The 19,770-nt window shown below is 40.6% G+C and overlaps 1 protein-coding gene and 1 long non-coding RNA gene across 5 annotated transcripts; both read left to right on the top strand.

The window, feature by feature from the left end:
* The first annotated feature begins 378 nt into the window (after positions 1-378).
* Positions 379-9,980, top strand: LOC108705845 (protein kinase C delta type-like). Of its 4 annotated transcripts, XR_005960929.1 has the most exons (9): positions 379-480; positions 1,551-1,709; positions 4,545-4,636; positions 6,877-6,939; positions 7,076-7,214; positions 8,357-8,548; positions 9,035-9,163; positions 9,445-9,569; positions 9,744-9,980. XR_005960929.1 is itself a non-coding variant. In XM_041561201.1 (8 exons), the coding sequence occupies exons 1-8, from the start codon at positions 409-411 to the stop codon at positions 9,487-9,489; spliced, it is 888 nt and encodes a 295-aa protein (XP_041417135.1). In that variant the 5' UTR covers positions 379-408; the 3' UTR covers positions 9,490-9,726. The 4 variants fall into 4 exon arrangements, 3 of the variants coding, with proteins under 3 accessions (XP_041417135.1, XP_041417134.1, XP_041417136.1); XM_041561201.1 differs by lacking the exon at positions 9,744-9,980 and having other exon boundaries at positions 9,448-9,726; XM_041561200.1 differs by lacking the exon at positions 9,744-9,980 and having other exon boundaries at positions 9,445-9,725.
* Positions 9,981-10,782: 802 nt separating this feature from the next.
* Positions 10,783-11,802, top strand: LOC121403735. Its single transcript, XR_005967459.1, has 2 exons — positions 10,783-11,461; positions 11,591-11,802. It is a non-coding gene; the product is annotated as an uncharacterized LOC121403735 (long non-coding RNA).
* The last annotated feature ends 7,968 nt before the right edge of the window (positions 11,803-19,770 follow it).

The following is a 19,770-nucleotide window of genomic DNA, read 5'->3' as shown; positions in this document are numbered from 1 at the left end:
AATCAGCAAATGGCATTTATTGGCCACCTGTTTAAAAGCAGACATCTTATTGGATACTATAGGTTACTTTGTGTATTTAATTATGTATATGGGTTTATAGGGTAAAACTGTTGATATGAAGCATAAAACTAGTGTTGTACAGGAAATATCTTTATTGAACTAAAATGATAAACACAGCAAGCTTTCAGAATATTTCAATATTATCAGATTTGGGGTTTCTGCAACTTTCCAATACATTTAAAGCAATGCACTGATGCTCAGAGGCTCATAAATAAAAAACATATCTTCTCTCATTAATTCAACACCACAGAAAGGTGTCTTCCAGGGTATGTTAACATTTTGAATAATTAATATTCTTTCCCCCCAGCAGGAAGAAGTGGAGCGAGTAGGCCTTGTTTTGAAGCTCAGATGCCTAAAAATCCTAAAAACATCACCAACTACAAGTTTCACAAGGAGCTGGGAAAAGGAAGCTTCGGAAAGGTGAGTGTTTGGCTTCCCAGGTACTGGTATATTTTGGTGTGTTTAGAAAATGCAAATTTGCTGGTGAAGCAACTCAGGCAGAAGCTACTGATAAACATGTAAAAAATGTGACAATTTTAGAGAAAGCAACAGGTAGCTATTGCATGTTACAGAAAACAATTCTGCCTATTTTGTGATGTTTTCTCTTAAAAATAAAATACAAAGCCATCAGAACAACTACAGATAATTTGTGTCAGTTCATATCTCCCAACATTTTGGAAATAAAAAGAGGGACAAAAAAAACACGCCCATTTTATGGCCGCACCCCCTAATTACCATGTTCATTTTACAAAATTTAGCAGGTTATGAAAGTTTGAACATATGTCTGTGGTTTTTTTCAGTTATTACAGTTTTGCTAATGAAGGTGAATTGCCCTTTACGCTGTGAGTGTAACTTCTTCCAAGAGACCTGTTATCTTATATTGTTACAATTACTCATTTGCTTATCTCAAAATTGTTACAAATGTATCTTATCTGCAGCTGTGGCTGTTCTGGGCTCTCTGCCAAAAGCCAATTAAGTTAGAAACACGTTTCTTTTTCTGCCTGTTCAGTGCAGAGAAAATCGGGACTTTCCAGTACAAACGAGGGACTGCGGGTTGAGCTGTCAAAAGAGGGACTGTCCCTCTAAAAACGGGACAGTTGGGAGGTATGTCTGTTTAAGCCTGTAGCATAATTAACTCTATAACATCAAATTCAGAAACTTGGAGCTAAAGGAGAGGTACACTTTAATACAAATAATGGCTTTTGTTTTGTATAATAAAAGAAAATGTAAATTCTAGTGCATTACACATGTTATCCTCCATCTCAAGTCTGCTAATCACAAAACATTGAAAGTATGGGGAGAATCAGAGGCCCACCATACAACACAATTTTTCAGTGGTAGGGCAAGAGTTTGCAAAGACAGACACTGCTTTAATAGTAATTATTAATAAAGTTACATGAATTAAAATGTGTAATTAATGTGTAGTTGTATGAGAATCATTTTGTAAGTGTATACTTAAACCCTGCTATTGTTTATTTTGTCATTCTCAGGTTATGCTGGCGTCGCTTAACAACTGCAGAGATCAAGTGGCAATCAAAGTGATTCGGAAGACTACGAGTGTAGAGGACATCCTGACGGAGGCGCGCACTCTCAGAATCACTGGAGCTTGTCCCTTTCTCTGCCATGGATATGGAGCTTTCCAAACGCAGGTACACCACAGAGCCAATAGTACCATGCAGTTTATGTTACTGTTTGCCCTATTTAAAAGCTGCTACTGACTTTACTTAAGACACCAAATTATAATTATTTTCTTAAAAAGAAATTGGGCACCCCAATGATTCTAGTCTCTCACCCCTTAGCCAGAGCTGTTGCTTCTCTGCTTCAAAAACCCCAAAAACTCAGCCCAGGGTAGTATCTGTTGAGTACTAGATCACTTTTAGGGGTTTATGTAATTAAAGGCATTACGTTTGCCCAGGGGCAGTAATATATAAAAAAAAAAACAGTCAGCAGGTAGAATTCCCTGGTCACATGTTTAAAAGCAAGCATCTTATTGGTTGCTATTGGTTACTGCTCCTGGGCTAACTTTGTGCCTTTTATTATATATGGGAGTTAGTCTGATGTAGAGTGATATTCTGAGACAATTTGCAATTGGTTTTCTGTTAGAAATTTGATCCGTCTAACAACAATTCAGTCCAATTTAGGCTTAGCAATGGAAGGATTTATTCAAGCAATGCAAGACAGAGAGTATGACTTGTATATAACAGTTCTTAAAAACTACAAACAAAAATGCTTTAAAAGACAATCTATTTCTTTCCCCAGTAGTGGTAATTTAATACCTTTCCTTTTCCTCTGGTGAATAGTTGTTTTCCCGGCGTTTATATGTGAGCTCTGGATGTTCAGGTTCTTGATGGTATCAGAAGTCAAGATGAGCTGCACTGCTGTTTGAGAGCAGTCCATTTATACAAATTTCCCTGAAGAATTCCTTTGATGAACTTTGAACCAATGAGAAAAGAGTTCTTTGTCTTTAAGGCAAAAGTCCTTTTGTGTAACCACCAGAAGATGGCACTGTCGTATTACTTATGTTACAAAGTCCACATTTCCCCATCTTGCAAGCCCTTTCAAGGATCCCGAAATCTTACTATTATAACAGGAAACCATTTAAAGAAAAACATATACACATCAAACTAACTAGTATAAATATTAAGAACCTAAAATACATACAAAATACAAAACATACAATGAATATGTAATAAAAACCTAGAGATAGATGTATGTATAAATATATTTCCTTCTTAAAAAGGATTGGAATCTTGACCAGTTGTCTTTGAATTCACAGTTGTTCGACCCCTTTGACCCCAGGCATCAGATATATCTTTTAGTATAGGTTCTCATACCCTTAAATGTCAACTAAATATACCTTTGTTTTTACATCTGTTTCTCCAAGATACAATTTCTGTCATTCTCAGACACCCAGTCTACATCAGATCCTTAAATAACCTCAGGCCTGTTCCCAGTTTATAACTAATATACCCAATTTTCTTCATTTTCATTTTTTATTTATTTATGATTTGTGTTATTTGGATTTTTATTCAGCAGCTCTCCAGTTTGCCATTTCAACACTCTGGTTGCTAGGCATAAAGTTACCCTAGCAACCGTTTAGAATATGAGCTATTTAGAATAAGAGACTGGAATATGAATAAGGGAGGGCCTGAATAGAAAGATGAGTAATTAAAGGTAGCAATAACAATACATTTGTAGCCTTGCAGATCATTCGTTTTTTAGACGGGGTCAGTGACCTCCTTTGGAAAGGTGGAAAGAGTCAGAAGAAAAAGGCAAATAATTAAAAAACTATAAAAAAATGAAAAGTTGCTTAGAATTGGCCATTCTAGAACATACTAAAAGTTAACTTAAAGGTAACCCATACCATACCCATATCTGCCTGTAGCAGGATTAACCTCTCCTTGTTCCATACCAACCCTCAGCAGTGCAGGAGCTCTTTGGGCAATACATTTTGGGAGTTGCTTAGGCGAATCATTCCTCATGTGCCGAGAGTAGGAGCAGAAGGCACAACTTCAAAACTAAGTAAAAGAAAAAGGGAGGAAAAAAGTTCTTTTTAGTCCTTTTAACTCCTGCCGGTCCTGCTTCAGTCTCTACACTGTAAAATTCCTTCACAAAGGAAAACGGATCAGCGCCTCTGACAACGGAGAGAACAAAACAACTAAAGCACAATATAGTGTAGTATTTTCAAAATAATCCAATCAGACCCCATGGGGCAGATTTATCAAAGGTCGAATTTCGAAGTGAAATATACTTCGAAATTCGACCATCGAATGGCTATATTTCAACTTCGAATATCGAAGTCAAAGTTTTTTTTACAGAATTTGACCGTTTTGCAGGCGAAGTAAAATCGTTTGATCGAACTATGAAATCGTTCAAATTGATCGATTCAAATTATTTCTATGATTGATCAATCGATTTTACTTTGACTACAAAAAACCTAGAAAAATGCATTAGAAGGTCCCCATAGTCTAACATAGCACTTCGGCAGGTTTAATTTGGCGAAGTATTGAAGTCAAAGTTTTTTTAAAGAGACAGTACTTCGATTATCGAATGGTCGAATATTCAAACTATTTTTACTTCGAAGTAATTCGAAGTTGTACTATCCTATTCGATGGTCGAAGTATCCAAAAAATTACTTTGAATTTTGAATTTTTTTACTTCCAAAATTCCCTCGATTTCACTTCAACCCTTTATAAATCTGCCCCTATGTGCTGAAGCAGGGAAATAGGGATATATTCTTTTATTTCCCCTTTAAATATTGTTTCACTCTTGTTCTCTCCGTTGCCAGAGGCGCTGATCTGTTTTGATTTGTGAAACAACTTCAAGACTAGACAAAAAAATCCACTACATTTTCGGAATTGTTTTGCTCCATGATGTGTAAATGTGATCCCTGTATTTGGTTCTGCTTTAAAATCGAATACAGTTGTGCTCTAGTAGTCTTGTTTTAACAGCTCCCATGTTTCGCTCTCTTCTCATTTAACCAGATGCATGCGTTTCTTATAATGGAGTTCATGAGTGGAGGGACCCTGGAACAGCTTATAAAAAAGAGAGGTTGCCTGAACAGGGACATCATACAGTAAGTGACATCCCAAGATCTATATGGAGTTGCATGTTATTCCCAATCTTCCCTACCTGTTAGAGTATTTTTGCCACCCCAGGTTTTTTATGCTTCATGTGAAAGGGAGATTTGAATGGGTGCAGTTTCTTGTGGGGTTTCTCCCTCCTTCAGAGCGAGAAAGAGGTGGTATGTCCCATCCCTCAAACTTTATATATCCGTATCAGCATCTTTGAATAGAGAGATTTGGGACACTTGGGCATTTAGGGACCACTAACCCCTGTGCTGATATTAGTTAGACACAGTATTGGGCACTGTTCAGGTGTTATGCTCCAACTCTTGGTGCATTTTACATGTAACTCACTTTTTCTTATGTTGTTGGCACCATAGTGTTGTACCAAGGGAACGTCAGAGGGAAAAAAAAGCAAATTTGTTTATAGCAATGGCCTAGGCTGTTGCACAAGAAGCAATTAGCATTTCATAACCCTAATCTCCTCCTCAGCAATTTTTTAAGTGCTTTTACTTTGAATAGAATCCAATATTGCGCGCACTTTCACGGATCAGCAGACAGGGATGGTTTTAAAATAGCTTTATTTCCACAACAGATTACCTAACGCATTTCATGTGTCATTACATGTACTTATAGGCATAGACACTCATAGTGCCTGTGATTACGTGTGATGACACACGAAATGCGTTAGGTGATCTTTTGGGGAAATAAAGTCATTTTAAAACCACCACTGTCTGCAGATCCGTGAAAGTGCATGCAATATTGGATTCTATTGACTGTCGTGTCTACCAAATCTGCGGGTTCAGTGCGCTGCACCTGGGCCAGGGACTTCAAGCGGTGAGTGACCTGCAAATATTGAATGCCTGTGATCATAAATTGAATAAGCGAGAGGTCCAGGGCATTTGCACTTGAGCCCACCCAGGTAAAGTAACTTCACAGGAGAGGGAATTAAGAGTTTGAGCGCAACCATTTATATATATATACTAAATGAGTTAGCCCCAGCACTCTCAATATATAACCCCCTGAAAAGATATTCTTGCACAACTGAACTGTAACTTTCTTAAAAAAAAGACACTTTTAGCTGCAAAGTTTGTACAAAGTATATGCATAAGCTGATGCGTCAGTCCTATCCAAGTGAAAAAATAAAGTGTTATCTTTGGGGGGAGAAAGACCATACCTGTTTTTCTCTTTAATTAGCATGATCTATAGCATGACCAAAGATGACTTTTATATGTGGTTGCTCCAGCGTTACCAAGGATTATATATATATATATATATATATATATATATATATATATATATATAGGATTATATATACTGTATATATATATATATATATATATATATATATATATATATATAGTCAACTACAAGAGTCCTCTGCACTCAACCCATTATCAATATATTTAAGACAGCGACATTTTGTGCATACTGCTACTAAAAAATGCCTTACCCTTTAAACAAAACAGGGATTGTTTGTCCATATATTGCAATATATTTAAGCTGGCCAACTACGTCAAAGTCATCCCATATCTGGCCAGTCCTATGCTCAATTTTATCTGATTCATTAAGAATTCTATTGCTTCATTATACATTTTACAAAGGGACTAAGTTTTACCTGCAACTTACTTGCTGCTTTCAAAGTAAAACCCCCAAACTTGGCTGCCCTTTTATTAGACACCAGTGGGATCACCTGACTATAGCTGGGAGGGGTGGGAGCTACAACATGGAGTTGGTCACTGCTCCTGTATAACTATAACTAACAAGGGAAAGTTGTGCTCACCACTATTTTTTAAAACCATTAGGCGGGGGTGCAATGAGGCTGTGACCACAAAATACATATAGTCAACTACAAGAGTCCTCTGCATTATATATATATAATCGCAAAAAGGGGATAGCAGCAGACTGACTTCTCAGCGCTGAGTCAGCCTAAACGTCAGTCTGCTGCTATTTTACTAAATAAATTCTGTTTAATTTGTAAGACCTGAGTAGTTCTGATCCCCTTTTTGCGATTGTATGGAGATGTTTGTTGATCGTGCACCCAGGCAACTTATTGCATCTTATCGAGAGTGCCGGCTCCACATGGCTTTGTTTATATATATATATATATATATATATATATATATATATATATATATTTAGAATTTCATATATATGTTAACTACTATTTGCTTATATATTGGATTAGAATCCAAGATTATATTATTAAAAAGATGCTTACATTATTATTCTTTTTTTTTTTTTTGCATAGATTCTATTCTGCAGAGATGATCATCGGTCTACAGTATCTGCATTCATGTGGTATTGTGCACCGGTAAGTACAAGTTTTCAGTCTTGGCCCTAATTCCTCACTACTTTTCCACTATTACGTTCATCATTATTAATTACTACTACCCATAGCTGAATACAGTTGCCAGACCTATGTCATGACTTTTGTTTCTTTATTCCAGAGATCTTAAACCACCAAACATCTTACTGAGCGCCGAGGGGCACATCAAGATCAGTGATTTCGGCCTAGCTGTAGAAGGGATTTTCGGCAACAAGAAGATGTACGATCTAGTAGGGTCCTACCACTACATGGCTCCAGAGGTGAGAAACTTCTTATATTTACTATCAGGAATTCATTTACATCTGTAAATCAGCTTTGTTCAATTATTTTGTTTAAAGGAACAGTAACATCAAAAAATGAAAGTGTTTTTAGTAATGAATAAATAATGTAGTGTTGCCCCGCACTAATAAAACTGGGGCGTTTGCTGCAGAAACTCTACTATAGTTTATATAAACAAGCTGCTGTGTAACCACGGGGGCGACCATTCAAGCACAAGACAAATAGTAGATAACAGATAAGCAATATAGAATCCCATTGTATACTATAGAGCTTATCTGTTATCATCTGTTTATCCTGTGCCTTTTCTCCTTTTTCAGCTTTGAATGGCTGCCCCCATGGCTACACAGCAGCTTGTTTATATAAACTATAGTAGTGTTTCTGAAGCAAACCCACCAGTTTAACAAGTGCATGGCAACACTACATTATTTATTCATTACTTAAAAACAAAATCATTTGCAGACCTACAGTGCATTATAATGTAATTAATTTAATACACTTCCATTTGTTGGTGTTACTGTTCCTTTAATGTATGTTAGGTTTGCTTAAATGTTCAAACTACACAAATATGTAACCAGTATGTGCTGTATTAGAATACGTTGATTGAGCTTACCGATGTACACAGTGGGCCGGGTGCACACGTCCCAGACCTTCAGCAAAGGGAGCAGATACCAGGAAACATCAAAAGAGGCTGGCACAAGCCTGGACCCATAAAGTAGTAAAGCCGGAGTCAGATTGTAAGAGGTTAAAAGGCTTACATTTTATTCTCCATAATTAAGAACCAATGCCTGACGCGTTGCGTGTCTACCAGGGACACTTAGTCATGGGTTGTATCCCCGGTAGACACGAAACGCATCAGGCATTGGTTCTTAATTATGGAGAATAAAATTTAAGCCTTTTAACCTTTTATTATCTGACTCTGGCTTTACTACTTTGTGGGTCCAGACTTGTGCCAGCCTCTTTTGTTTAAATGTTGTTTATCCTTGTCCGACACGAGGAAGGGATCTCCTGCCCAATGTTGCATCTCTGTTCCTAAGGCTTCTGTGAGAATGATGTACAAACTTATTCCAGGAATGCTTCCCTAAGAAATGGAATTATCTAACAAAAGATCTTTTTTATTCTCTAGATTCATCTGATGAGTGGATATGACGCAGGAGTGGATTGGTGGGCATTTGCCATTATTCTGTGCCAAATGGCCGCTAGAAGATCTCCATTCCACGAAGGCTTGACACTGCTCAACATCATCGAATCAGTCACCTTGAAGCAGCCTTCCATTCCAGAGGATATCAGCCCTGATCTGAAAAGTCTGATGCAGGAGGTGCGTAGGCGCATGTGCCGGAAATAACTGACCCTTAAAAAAAGGACAGAATCTAAGATGTAAAAATGAATGGGCCAATGAGATGGTTATCTTTGCATTCCTACAGACTTTCATTTCAACTTTAATACATGAAATCTTGGAAATGATACAAAACTGAGGTGGGATGGGATACTTACGTGCAGAAGTCCCAGATAAGTGATAGAAATATTAACTTGAAGGAAATATTACGGAGTGATCATTTCTTAATGAGGACCCTGGTGGTGAGGAGCATAATGTGAGCTGTGTATTCAGTATGGGAACAGCCTGCATGTCGCTAGTTATGTTACACAACAGCAGAGAAATTGCAGACACCCTCATCATACATATGTACTCACTGCTGACATAATTCCTACTATTTGCTGTGGAAAAACCTAGAATAAACCCTCCTGGTAATTGTGTAGCCACTTATCCATTTGAACATCTGTTAATGAGTTTTTTTCCATTTAGCTCTTTGAGAAGAATCCAGACAAGCGCCTGGGCACATCGGGGGATATAAGGAAACACCTGTTTTATAGATCGGTTGACTGGGCAGCGTTGGAGAACAGGAAGATTCCACCTCCTTTCAAGCCACAATCTGTAAGTCCATCACTGCAGCAGCTCTATCTGGAGGAAACATCATTTTCTGCACCCCAAGTATCAGCCTTATTCTGGTGGGATTTGACCTGGGCATAGTAGGCATATTACTTTAATGGAGAATTCAACCGTTTTGCCCACTTCAACTATTGTATTTCCCCAGGTCCCTTTATTACAAGTTCTGTAAGTGAATTGTGCTCATGATGTGGCTTCCTTCCATTATAGAGACATTTTCATTTGCCTTCTCCTGAAGTAACCAATCATTGCTATTTTCTGTAATTCAGCAGGTCCTTTCTCCTTCAGTGCTGTGGCTGGAGGTATATTCTTGAAACGCCAAACCCCCATCCCCTTAGCCAGACTATGACAAATGTGGTTGGTGCTTGGCTGGTTCTGTTCTGGGCAAGGCAGGGTAAGAGTTAAGAAAGCCTCTTTTTTTAAGACACTGTACAGTACATGCAAATATACCCGCACACTCCTAGCTCAGTGCACCTGGGGCTGCCACTATATTGGTCTTTAGTCCGAACCCTACAAATAGTAAATAGTGTGAGAGAGAGCAAACAAATGTGTATATTCCTTCTTGCAGATACCGACTGTGGATGTCAGTGCAGTCTGTGAAGAGCCCCTGTCATTCGTAGAAGAGCCAGGCTGCATCAACCCATCAGGTGGTATAAAAATGATTCAGGGTCTGTCATTCCTGAGTCCCAGTTGGGAAAGATCTGCTGGTCCCTTTTGCCTCCACCCTCTGCGCTCTCCACCTAGGGCCCCCGCCATCGGCCCTCCTATATTCAGACCCCTGCCATCAGCCTTCCCCACTTATGCCCCCCCACCTCTGGCCTCCATCTTTCCCCCCCCGGCATTCCCCCCCCCACCTCTGGCCCCCGCCATTTCTCCCCCCACCTCTGGCCCCCGCCATTTCTCCCCCCATCTCTGGCCTCCGCTATTTCCCCCCCCATCTCTGGCCCCCATCTTTCCCCCTCCGCCATTCCCCCCCCACCTCTGGCCCCCGCCATTTCTCCCCCCACCTCTGGCCCCCGCCATTTCTCCCCCCATCTCTGGCCTCCGCTATTTCCCCCCCCATCTCTGGCCCCCATCTTTCCCCCTCCGCCATTCCCCCCACCCCCTCTGGCCCCTGCCATTTCCCCCCCCACCTCTGGCCCCCGCCATTCCCCCCCACACCTCTGGCCCCCGTCATTCCCCCCCACCTCTGGCCCCCACCATTCCCCCCAACTCTGGCCCCCGTCATTGCCCCCCCACCTCTGGCCCCGCCATTCCCCCCACCTCTGGCCCCCGTCATTGCCCCCCCACCTCTGGCCCCCGCCATTCCCCCCACCACCTCTGGCCCCCGTCATTGCTCCCCCCACTTCGGGCTCCCGTCACCCCCCACCACCTCTGGCCCCCCGCCATTTCCCCCCCACCTCTGGCCCCCACCATTTCCCCCCCCACCTCTGGCCTTCGCCATTTTCCCCCACCTCTGGCCCCCACCATTTCCCCCCTCACCTCTGGCCCCCACCTTTTCCCCCCCCACCTCTGGCCTTCGCCATTTCCCCCCCACCTCTGGCCCCCACCATTTCCCCCCCACCGTCATTCCCCCCCCACCTCTGGCCCCCGCCATTTCCCCCCCACACCTCTGGCCCCCACAATTTCCTCCCACCTCTGGCCCCGTCATTGCCCCGCCCACCTCTGGCCCCCGTCATTTCCCTCCCACCTCTGGCCCCCGTCATTGCCCCCCCCACCTCTGGCCCTCATCTTCGGCCCTCCCACTTTGGGTCACCTGCCATCGACCCTGAACTAAGGCTCTCTATCTCTGGGCCCCTGACTTTTCCATCTCTAATTGTGGGTGGCACTTAGTATTGAGCTGGGGGCAGAGCTGACTGTGGTGTCAGGTGACTAACAGGGCGCAGGATGAAACTTGTGGCGCGTGATGATTCCATGGGATGAATTCATCTCTACTGCTGATGCCACAAGCTTTAATGTCCCTGGCACCTTGAAGGCTCACCTTTCAGTTCACTTACTATGGGCTATCTGCATTATTTCTATCACACATTCTTTCTTATGCTTTTCAGCTGGTGTTTGATCTTAGGAAAATGTGGAGGTAAATATCTTCTTCATAAACGTGGTACAGCTTTTGTATAGTTGCACATTAATAGTCACTCTGTGTTTTGTTACTTGTCTTTGAGATTTTACTAAGAAATCTGTGAACCTATTTCTTTCCTTCAACGCCCAACCGCGGACTTCTTTGAGGAATTGTGTCCAGAATTCAGCATATGGTAAAGCAAAGACGGTGCCTCTACATACCAAAAGGTAATGTTTGATTTGAGAGAACCTTTCATCTTGCTCCCGAGTCTGTTTTAGAAAAAAAGAATTGAAATGTACTGATTAATATTCTCTGTGTTTTACTCCCGGACTGCACTGAATCAACTCCACGTGGAGACCTGGGTCTCATGTTCCAGTTAGAAGAAGTAGGAAGCCATCGATCAAGACTAAGAAGCTGCTTGCACAGTGAATCCCACGCAAACCTGTAGACCTGACTCTCCTAATACCACAGGCAGAGATGGAAAATGGATTCTCTGCTCTATTTTGCTCTTCTTTTTTTGCTGTAAAAACTTTGAAAAATGAATAAAAAAGGAATATATGAAAAAGTATATGAGTGACAGTTTCTTGGGGGGGATAATGTTTACATGTTAGTTATATTGTAATAACCCACAGGCTTGTTTTTTCATTTCACTGTGCTGTAATATTCTATATTCTGGGGGAGGGTCTCATGCACAAGAACCGTTGGTTCTCAATACATATTTGCTACTTTTGGATTTGGAAACATCAGGGCTTCCGGTAATTACAGTAAATAATATTTCTATGTAAAGAAACTTAAAATACATAGAAAGTGCTCAAAATTGTATTTATATTTCACACAAAATGCTCCAGTAAAATTACAATATTCAGTATATAAAATAGGGATGCACCGAATCCAGCATTCGGTTCGGGATTCGGCCAGGATTCAGCCTTTTTTAGCAGGATTTGATTCGGCCGAATCCTTCTGTCTGGCTGAACCGAATCCTAATTTGCATATGCAAATTAGGTGCTTTGGGGGAAATCGCATGACTTTTTGTCACAAACAAGGAAGATAAAAATGTTTTCTCCTTCCCACCCCTAATTTGCATATGCAAATTAGGGTTTGGATTCGGTTCAGTATTCGGCCGAATCTTTCGCAAAGGATTAGGGGGTTTGTCCGAATCCAAAATAGTGTATTCGGTGCATCCCTAAATAAAATAATAGATAATTTCCCTGGTTTTATACTTACCAATTACTTCAAGCAGAAGAGCTGAGTGGGTGTGGGGTGGCGGGATGTCTGACACTGTGCTGTTTGGGATGGGAGTGGACATGCTGAGCAGTGGTGTAACTACCGGGGGAGCAGGGGGTGCAGTTGGGCCCCCCAGCAGCTCGTGCACCACGGATTCCAGGCATACGGAGGGGGCCCAGCTGCGCGTCCTGCGTCAGGGCCCGTTGCCCCTCTAGTTACGTTGCTGATGCTTAGGATCAGTGCTAGGGTAGCACCGGGCCAGATTTCTTTTTTTGTTGTTGCTTTTTTCCCCAAAAAATTGAGGACTTCTTACCCACTGTAGGAAAAATTCAGCGTTCTCTTTGTGTTAGCAAAAATTTGGATAAACATTAATACATCCAGGTTATTTTCTGAGCCAGTGTTGTTAAAAACTTTGGGGTCATCAGACATTCTCCTGGAAATGTACAAGAATCTCTCTGAGCTGCACTTTTGCCTCCCAAACTGCATCCAACATGACATTTGTGCTCACAGAATCAAGTTTCTGGATCCTCTCCTCCCATCGTTGCATCATCCCAGGGCTGGGAAACCGATAACGCTACATGATCAAAAGAAAGGTTTCTGGTAATGTTCCTATAAATGTATCCCACCTTTGGCCTCACTAATAAAACACTAATAAAACAGGTGGCAGCAGAAATGGTGCAGAGTACATCCCAACATAGAAGATGCAACCCATACATAGTGAAATCGGGTTGAAAAAAAGAACAAAGTCCATCAAGTTCAACCCCTCCAAATGAAACCCCATAATCATCTTCCCCAGCCTTGGTTCTATGGGCAGTTTAACCAATATTCTTCCTAGAGGAGATAACTCATAACTGGAGTCCAGTGCATCCAGTTCTCGTAGAGCAGTGATCCCCAACCAGTAGCTCGCGAGACACATGTTGCTCACCAACACCTTGGATGTTGCTCCCAGTGGTCTCAAAGCAGGTGCTTATTTTTGAATTCCTGGCTTAGAGGCAAGTTTTGGTTGCATAAAAACCAGGTGTACTGCCAAACAGAGACTCCTGTACCTGACCATATAAGGGCTACCAAACAGCCAATCACAGCTCTTATTTGACATCCCCATGGACTTTTTTCGTGTTTTTGTTGCTCTCCAACTCTTTTTTACATTTAAATGTGGCTCACAAATAAAAAAAGTTGGGGACCCCTGTCGTAGAGTATGCTCAGTTGTTATTATTGTACCCAAGGGGGAGGCCCTATAGCAGTGATCCCCAACCTGAGGCTCATGAACAACATGTTGATCACTAACCCCAGGCCTGCAATCTGTGAGTTCTGGCAAATGCCAGAGGGGCTGCTATAAGTTGCCTTAGACAGTCACTATTTATTGGGCTGGTCGGGGGCTGCTTGGGCCTCTGTGTACTTGGAATGCCAGGGCCTACTGTGAATTCCAGTCCAGGCCTGACTAACCGCCTTGGATGTTGCCTCAAAGCAGGAGCTTATTTTTGAATTCCTGGTTTAGAGGCAAGTTTTGGTTGCATAAAAACAAGGTGTACTGCCAAAAAGAACCTCTTCTAGGCTGCTAGTCCCATAGGGGCTACCAAATAGCCAATCACAGCCCTTATTTTGCACTGTTTTAAAAATCAGATTTCTTGAACTTCCACATCATGTATTTACTTAGGAAATTATTTTAGTTATGATTGGTGCCCTTTAATGAAACTCCAGGATTCTGCTTAGCAGGGACAAAGATAGCAAATGTATCAATTTAGAACAGTTAAAGAGGGTAGTTCACCTTTAAGGGCTCTTACTCACGAGCGGTTGTAGCTGCGCTCCCCTGTGTTCCGTTTTTCTGTGTTCAGCCGCAGGGGAGCGCAGGAATAGACGCATTACATTTTTTCCAATGGGGCTGTACTCACACAGGCGTGTGTAGGCGCCGAACGCAGGTTGAGAGTAATTTGGACCCTAGCAACCAGATTGTTTAAACTGTAAACTGGAGAGCTGCTGAATAAAAAGCTAAATAACTCAAAAACCACAAATAATAAAAACCAATCACAAAATGCCTTAGAATATCCCTCTCTCTACATCATACTAACAGTTAACTCAAAGGTGAACAACCTCTTTAAAGAGTCGGCAACCCCCCCCCCCCCCGAGCTGCTTTATAAGGTGAAAAATTTGCACCCTAGACATGTGCCTCTTATACCTCTACCCCTACTTCCAGCTCTGATTACCAGTCTCTTGTATCATAAATCTGATCTTCATAAAGTGATTCCCTTTTCCCCTGGTTTGAAACCATGGCTTGTGTATAATCTGCACTCACTTAGAAAGATATATTACACTCATTTTGCATTTGATAATGTAAATATGACCTTTTTCTGTAAGAGGCATCAATGTAAAATGCAATTCATTTTATTGATAGTTTCACTTCTAATAAATAAAAGATACTAGTGGCTTCTTTTTGGCACTTTCAATGTCAGAGCCAAGAAAAGCAATCTAGCAGCAAAATGGTAAAGAAAGTACAGTAGACTCCGAATGTTAACAGCCATGTCTGGGAACAACAACAAAAGAAGAAGAATTGTTTCAAGTAATAAAACAGCAGTCGTTTTGCTCTCAAAACTCTTGGCCATTAGGATAAATATTTCATGTTACTTTGCTGAATCCTGTAACCCAGTGTATCACTTACCCATTATTATTGCATTGTATGCATTTGTATAGCACTGCTGAGAGCATCAAATCATGGCACTTAAAGGTCACAAAACAGCCCCCTCTGTTATTGCCCTATAGGAAATTGTTATTCCTCTTACAATAATCACTGTTCTGCAGTTTCAATTAAAGCCCCAATTAGCTGTTTGTAGTAACACAATTGTACCTCCTTTTTGGAGCAACTGGCAGAGCAGAAGATGAGCTGAGCTTTAAATAAGTGGTTCACCTTTAAGTGAAATTTTAGTATGTTATTGAACGTCTTATCCCTAGCAATTTTGCAATTGATCTTCATTAATTATTTTTAATAGTGTCTTCTGGCTTTCTCCAGCTTTCAAATGGGTCACTGACCCCAGCAGTCAAAAATGATTGCTCTGCAAAACTACAATTTTATTGTTATTCTTACTTACTTTTTAGTTTACTTCCCATTCAGACCCTTTCTTCCTATCCCAGTCTCATTCAATACACTGCCTGGTTGCTATGGTAAATAAGACCCCAGCAACCATATAGCTGCTGAAATACAAAACTGGAAAGCTGCTGAATGGAAAGCTAAATAACCAAAAAACATGAAAAGAGCCCAATTGCAAATTGCCTTTTAATTTCAATGTCTACGTCATACTAAAAATTAATTTAAAGGTCAACTATCGCTAACTAAATTAGTTGACAGTATTCCTTTCATTAATATTTTTTACAAGCTGCGAAAAAACTGCTATTTAAGAAAAAGCATTTGCAATGAAGAACTATAATCTTGCTCCTAAGCCACCCCCTGCCTTGTAGAACTTACCTTTACTAACCAAGCTTAGGCTGCCTGTACCAAACTGCCAGTTCTGACTAAAGTTGCTTCACCACTTTGTGGTTTAGGGGCACTTTGACAAAAGAATAGATGTAGTGCCTTATACTATAACACTGTACATGGAGCTAAAGTATTGGTCAGTTTAAGATATTTCCTGATTGTTTCCTTTCCCCCATTGCAGTTTTAGATTATGACTGTTGGCCTATTCCAGGTCTTTTCTCTGATTTTACACAGCCATTTGGGGCTTTTCTTGACAATTTTCTTCCTAAAAAGCAAAAATACCCCAAATCATTCTTCATAACAACTGCTTGAAAGCTCCAATGCAAGCAACTGTCATGCACCTAATGCCCAAAACCAAAGTAGCCTGTATTTTGTAAAAATGACACCACTAGTGCTTGTACTGGCGCTTTTAATCAATTTTCATGGCAGGAAATGGAGAGGGGAATTCTTGACTGTCTGAATAATAATGCAATAATATAAATAGCAATAGATTACTGGAGATGAGCAGAGAAGAGCTGTGCTAATCATTGTTTTGTTGGCTGTTCAGACAAATTGGCACACTGAAAGGTCAGTGCAAGGTGCAGAAAAGTCTCAGAAAAGTCATATAATAGAGTTAGAAACAAATTGCTCCTTAACATCAACAAAACCAGTTTATAATGTGTAAACATTCTGCCAGTCTCCACAGATCACACATAGGGGCATATTTATCAAGGGTCGAATTTGGAACTGAAAAAACTTTGAAAAATCGAATTCAAAAAGACCAACCAAAATTGAGCCAAAGTTTTTTTTTTTGGTCGAATAGGTCAGTTTTCGTTCGAATAAGTCCATATTTGGTCGAATTGGAATCATACGAATCGAAGGAATAGCGCATTCGATTCAACGTTTTTCCCCAAAAAAAACTTTGATTTTTCGAATATGTTCTAGGAGGTCCCCCATAGGCTAAAACAGCAATTCGGCAGGTTTTAGATGGCGAATGGTCGAAGTCGAATTTTCAAGGAGACATTACATGATTCAAATTGAATTTGGACTATTCCCTAGTCCAAGTACACAAAAAATAGCTTGAAATTTTAATTGTTTCCATTCGAAAATTCACCTCAACCTTTGATAAATCTGCCACCATTGTTGGATATGCTGTTTCCTTTGTTTCCCCATTATTCTGTTTTTGATACCTGCCCTCAGTTGGCAATAGGTCGTTTCTCAGCCTGTTGTGCTTGTACAAATGACTTTAATATCTGTTGATTTCAGAAAATAAACCAGTGTCCTGTAATTGTTCCCAATGACATTTCAATACAAAATATAGGGGTTCATTTTAGGGATGCACCGAATCCAGAATTCAGTTCGGGATTCGGCATTTTTCAGCAGGATTCGAATTCGGCCGAATCCTTCTGCCTGGCCGAACCGAATCTGAATCCTAATTTGCATATGCAAATTAGGGGATGGGAAATTGCACAAAACAAGGAAGTAAAAAAATGGTTTCCCCTTCCCACCCCTTTCTCAAAGGATTCGGGGGTTCAGCCGAATCCAAAATAGTGGATTCGGTGCATCCCTAGTTCATTTATCAAATAGCAGCACTGAGCATTAGCAATATCATTCCTGTATTTCTCCTCCCCTGTCAAACATGGGCTGAAAGGAACTTAAAAATAAGTGTTTTAAATGAATGGCAATATAATGTATTGTTGGCCTGCACTGGTAAAACTGTTGTGTTTGCTACAGAAACTCTACTATAGTTTATATACACAAGCTTCTTTGTAGCCATGGGGGCAGCCATTCAAGCACAGGATAAACAGTAAATAACAGATACCTTCTGAAGAATCCTATTGTATATTACAGAGCTTTTCTGTTATCTGCTATTCTGTGCCTTTTCTCCTTCTTCAGCTTTGAATGTCTGTCCCCACACAGCAGCTTATTTATATAAACTATAGTAGAGATTCTGTAGCAAACACACCAGTGCTGCGCAATCTGTACATTATATTTTCATTACTTTTTTGGTGTTACTGGATCTGGGCTATTATTTCCTGCATTGCAACAAATCACTGCCTTTCCTAAAAACCTCTCCCAGTTTTCAACTGTCAATACTGATAGGGTTCAAACGGAAAGAATTGTTCCACAAAGGAAATTTTGAGACACACTGGAGGACAATATTTTGGGCCTTTGTCACTAACGAATAAAGAAGTAGCAAGGTTATATGCTGGGAGGTTACCATTATAATCAGTAGCCCAAGGAAATGAAAATGCCTTAGAGGCTTTAATACAAACAGTTAATTATTTTATTTTAATATTTATAAGGGAAATATGCACCTTGTTTCAACTTAAACTATTCTGCTCTTTAATCATCTTGTCCAATTCAGCAGTAGGCTGATATATTTCCATGTATCTCACAAGTACTTGTTCTATTCTATGCATTGTTTCTCTCTCTCTCTTCTTGCTCCTCTTACTTTTCTTTGCCACAAGGATATCAATCAGCCAAAGATGTAGGGGAGTAAATAAAAATGAGGACAAGCACTGCATAAATCAATACTGACAGATTTAAAGATGACAGTGAGAGATGTAGAGGGGCAAGTGATAGGCATGGGATTCAGTAATAATTAGGCAAAACTGCCGAGGCTGAATGATTGTGCCTGAGACAGGGTTATCATTTCTTCTCACCCAAGGATTTACCACCTTGAGAGTGAGGGCACACACTCAGATTCAGGGAGATTAATCTCCTCTTCTTTGGGGTGACTTATCACCCCCAACTGCCTCCCGCCAGCTAGAATGTAAATCGCCGGCTGGATGGCACTCGGAGTGCTTCGTTTTCCAAAGTCGCCCAAAGTTTCCTCGTGAAGGTGAAAGTAGCTCCAGGTTTCCCACAATGGCGTGCAATATGCACATTGCTCTTTCTCCTAACGAATTGTGCACAGATTTTATTTTAATGATGAACACCGGAAATGAATATATCCCGAAAAGATTTCCAGGGTAACTCTGCAATTACACTTTTGGGTAAAAAGCACTGTTTCCCCTAAATAGCTGCACTTCTGCCGTCTAAATGACCCTGTACTGTGTAAGCTTGATTTGACTATGTTTATCTGGAGGAATTTTTCATTTAAATACTTTTTTTGAGCCTTTATGTTTTTTTGAACTAGGCCAAGCATAACAGACAGCAACTTTATATCTTTTTACAATGTTAAAAGATTGGCATAATACTTTGAACTGTGTGAACGTGTGTTGAACTATTTGTCAGTGTATATTGATGCCAATTCTACCCCATCAAATTGTAGAGCCATGTGACTAATGTCTGTAAAAGTTCAAAGAAAGGCATAAATAGGACTGCAATAAACACTTGTGAATGAAACCAGATTATAAAACGGTCACCTTTAGGCCTATGGCACGAGGGTGTTGTCACTGTTTGCTGCCCTCTAGTGGAGATCAGCAGTGGTCAAAATGGCCGTTTGGCACTTCTGCTAATGTTACTTAAAGTACCGTGTAATGAGCAGAACAAAACAGAATAAAAAATGCACAACATAGTATTGGTGACAGGGGTGTTGTGACCACTGCCTTTTTCTAGTGGATGCCAGTTGCAAATGTCTCCCAAAGGCGTTACAGAGAAGAGCCTCAATGTAAACTCAATGTACAAAACAGAGTTCCCTGAAGTGAGTTTTGTTTTATTTTATCCCTGGGATGAAAGGCAAAGAGGCCAAATCTAAAACTTGCCATGCCAAAAGCAACATTCAGTGTCTGCAGACATTCAAAGGTTCTTCTTCTTTCCTGTCTGCCTGTTCACAGGTTTTTAAGCTTTCTTCTAAGATTTGCAAATCCATAAGGAAACTGAGTGTTCTTTTTGCCATTCCAATATAAAGGATCAAAACCTACT

Source organism: Xenopus laevis, chromosome 4S (genome assembly GCF_017654675.1).
Source record: "Xenopus laevis strain J_2021 chromosome 4S, Xenopus_laevis_v10.1, whole genome shotgun sequence".
In the NCBI taxonomy this organism is placed as follows: Eukaryota; Metazoa; Chordata; class Amphibia; order Anura; family Pipidae; genus Xenopus; species Xenopus laevis.
This window is presented reverse-complemented; position numbering and strand designations above follow the sequence as displayed.

Coding starts and splice junctions, on each gene's coding strand:
- LOC108705845 (XM_041561200.1), top strand. CDS start 409: ATGCCTAAAAATCCTAAAAACATCACCAACTACAAGTTTCACAAGGAG. Junction 6,940..7,075: donor TCATGTGGTATTGTGCACCG/GTAAGTACAAGT, acceptor TCTTTATTCCAG/AGATCTTAAACCACCAAACA. Junction 9,164..9,444: donor CTCCTTTCAAGCCACAATCT/GTAAGTCCATCA, acceptor TCTGTAATTCAG/CAGGTCCTTTCTCCTTCAGT.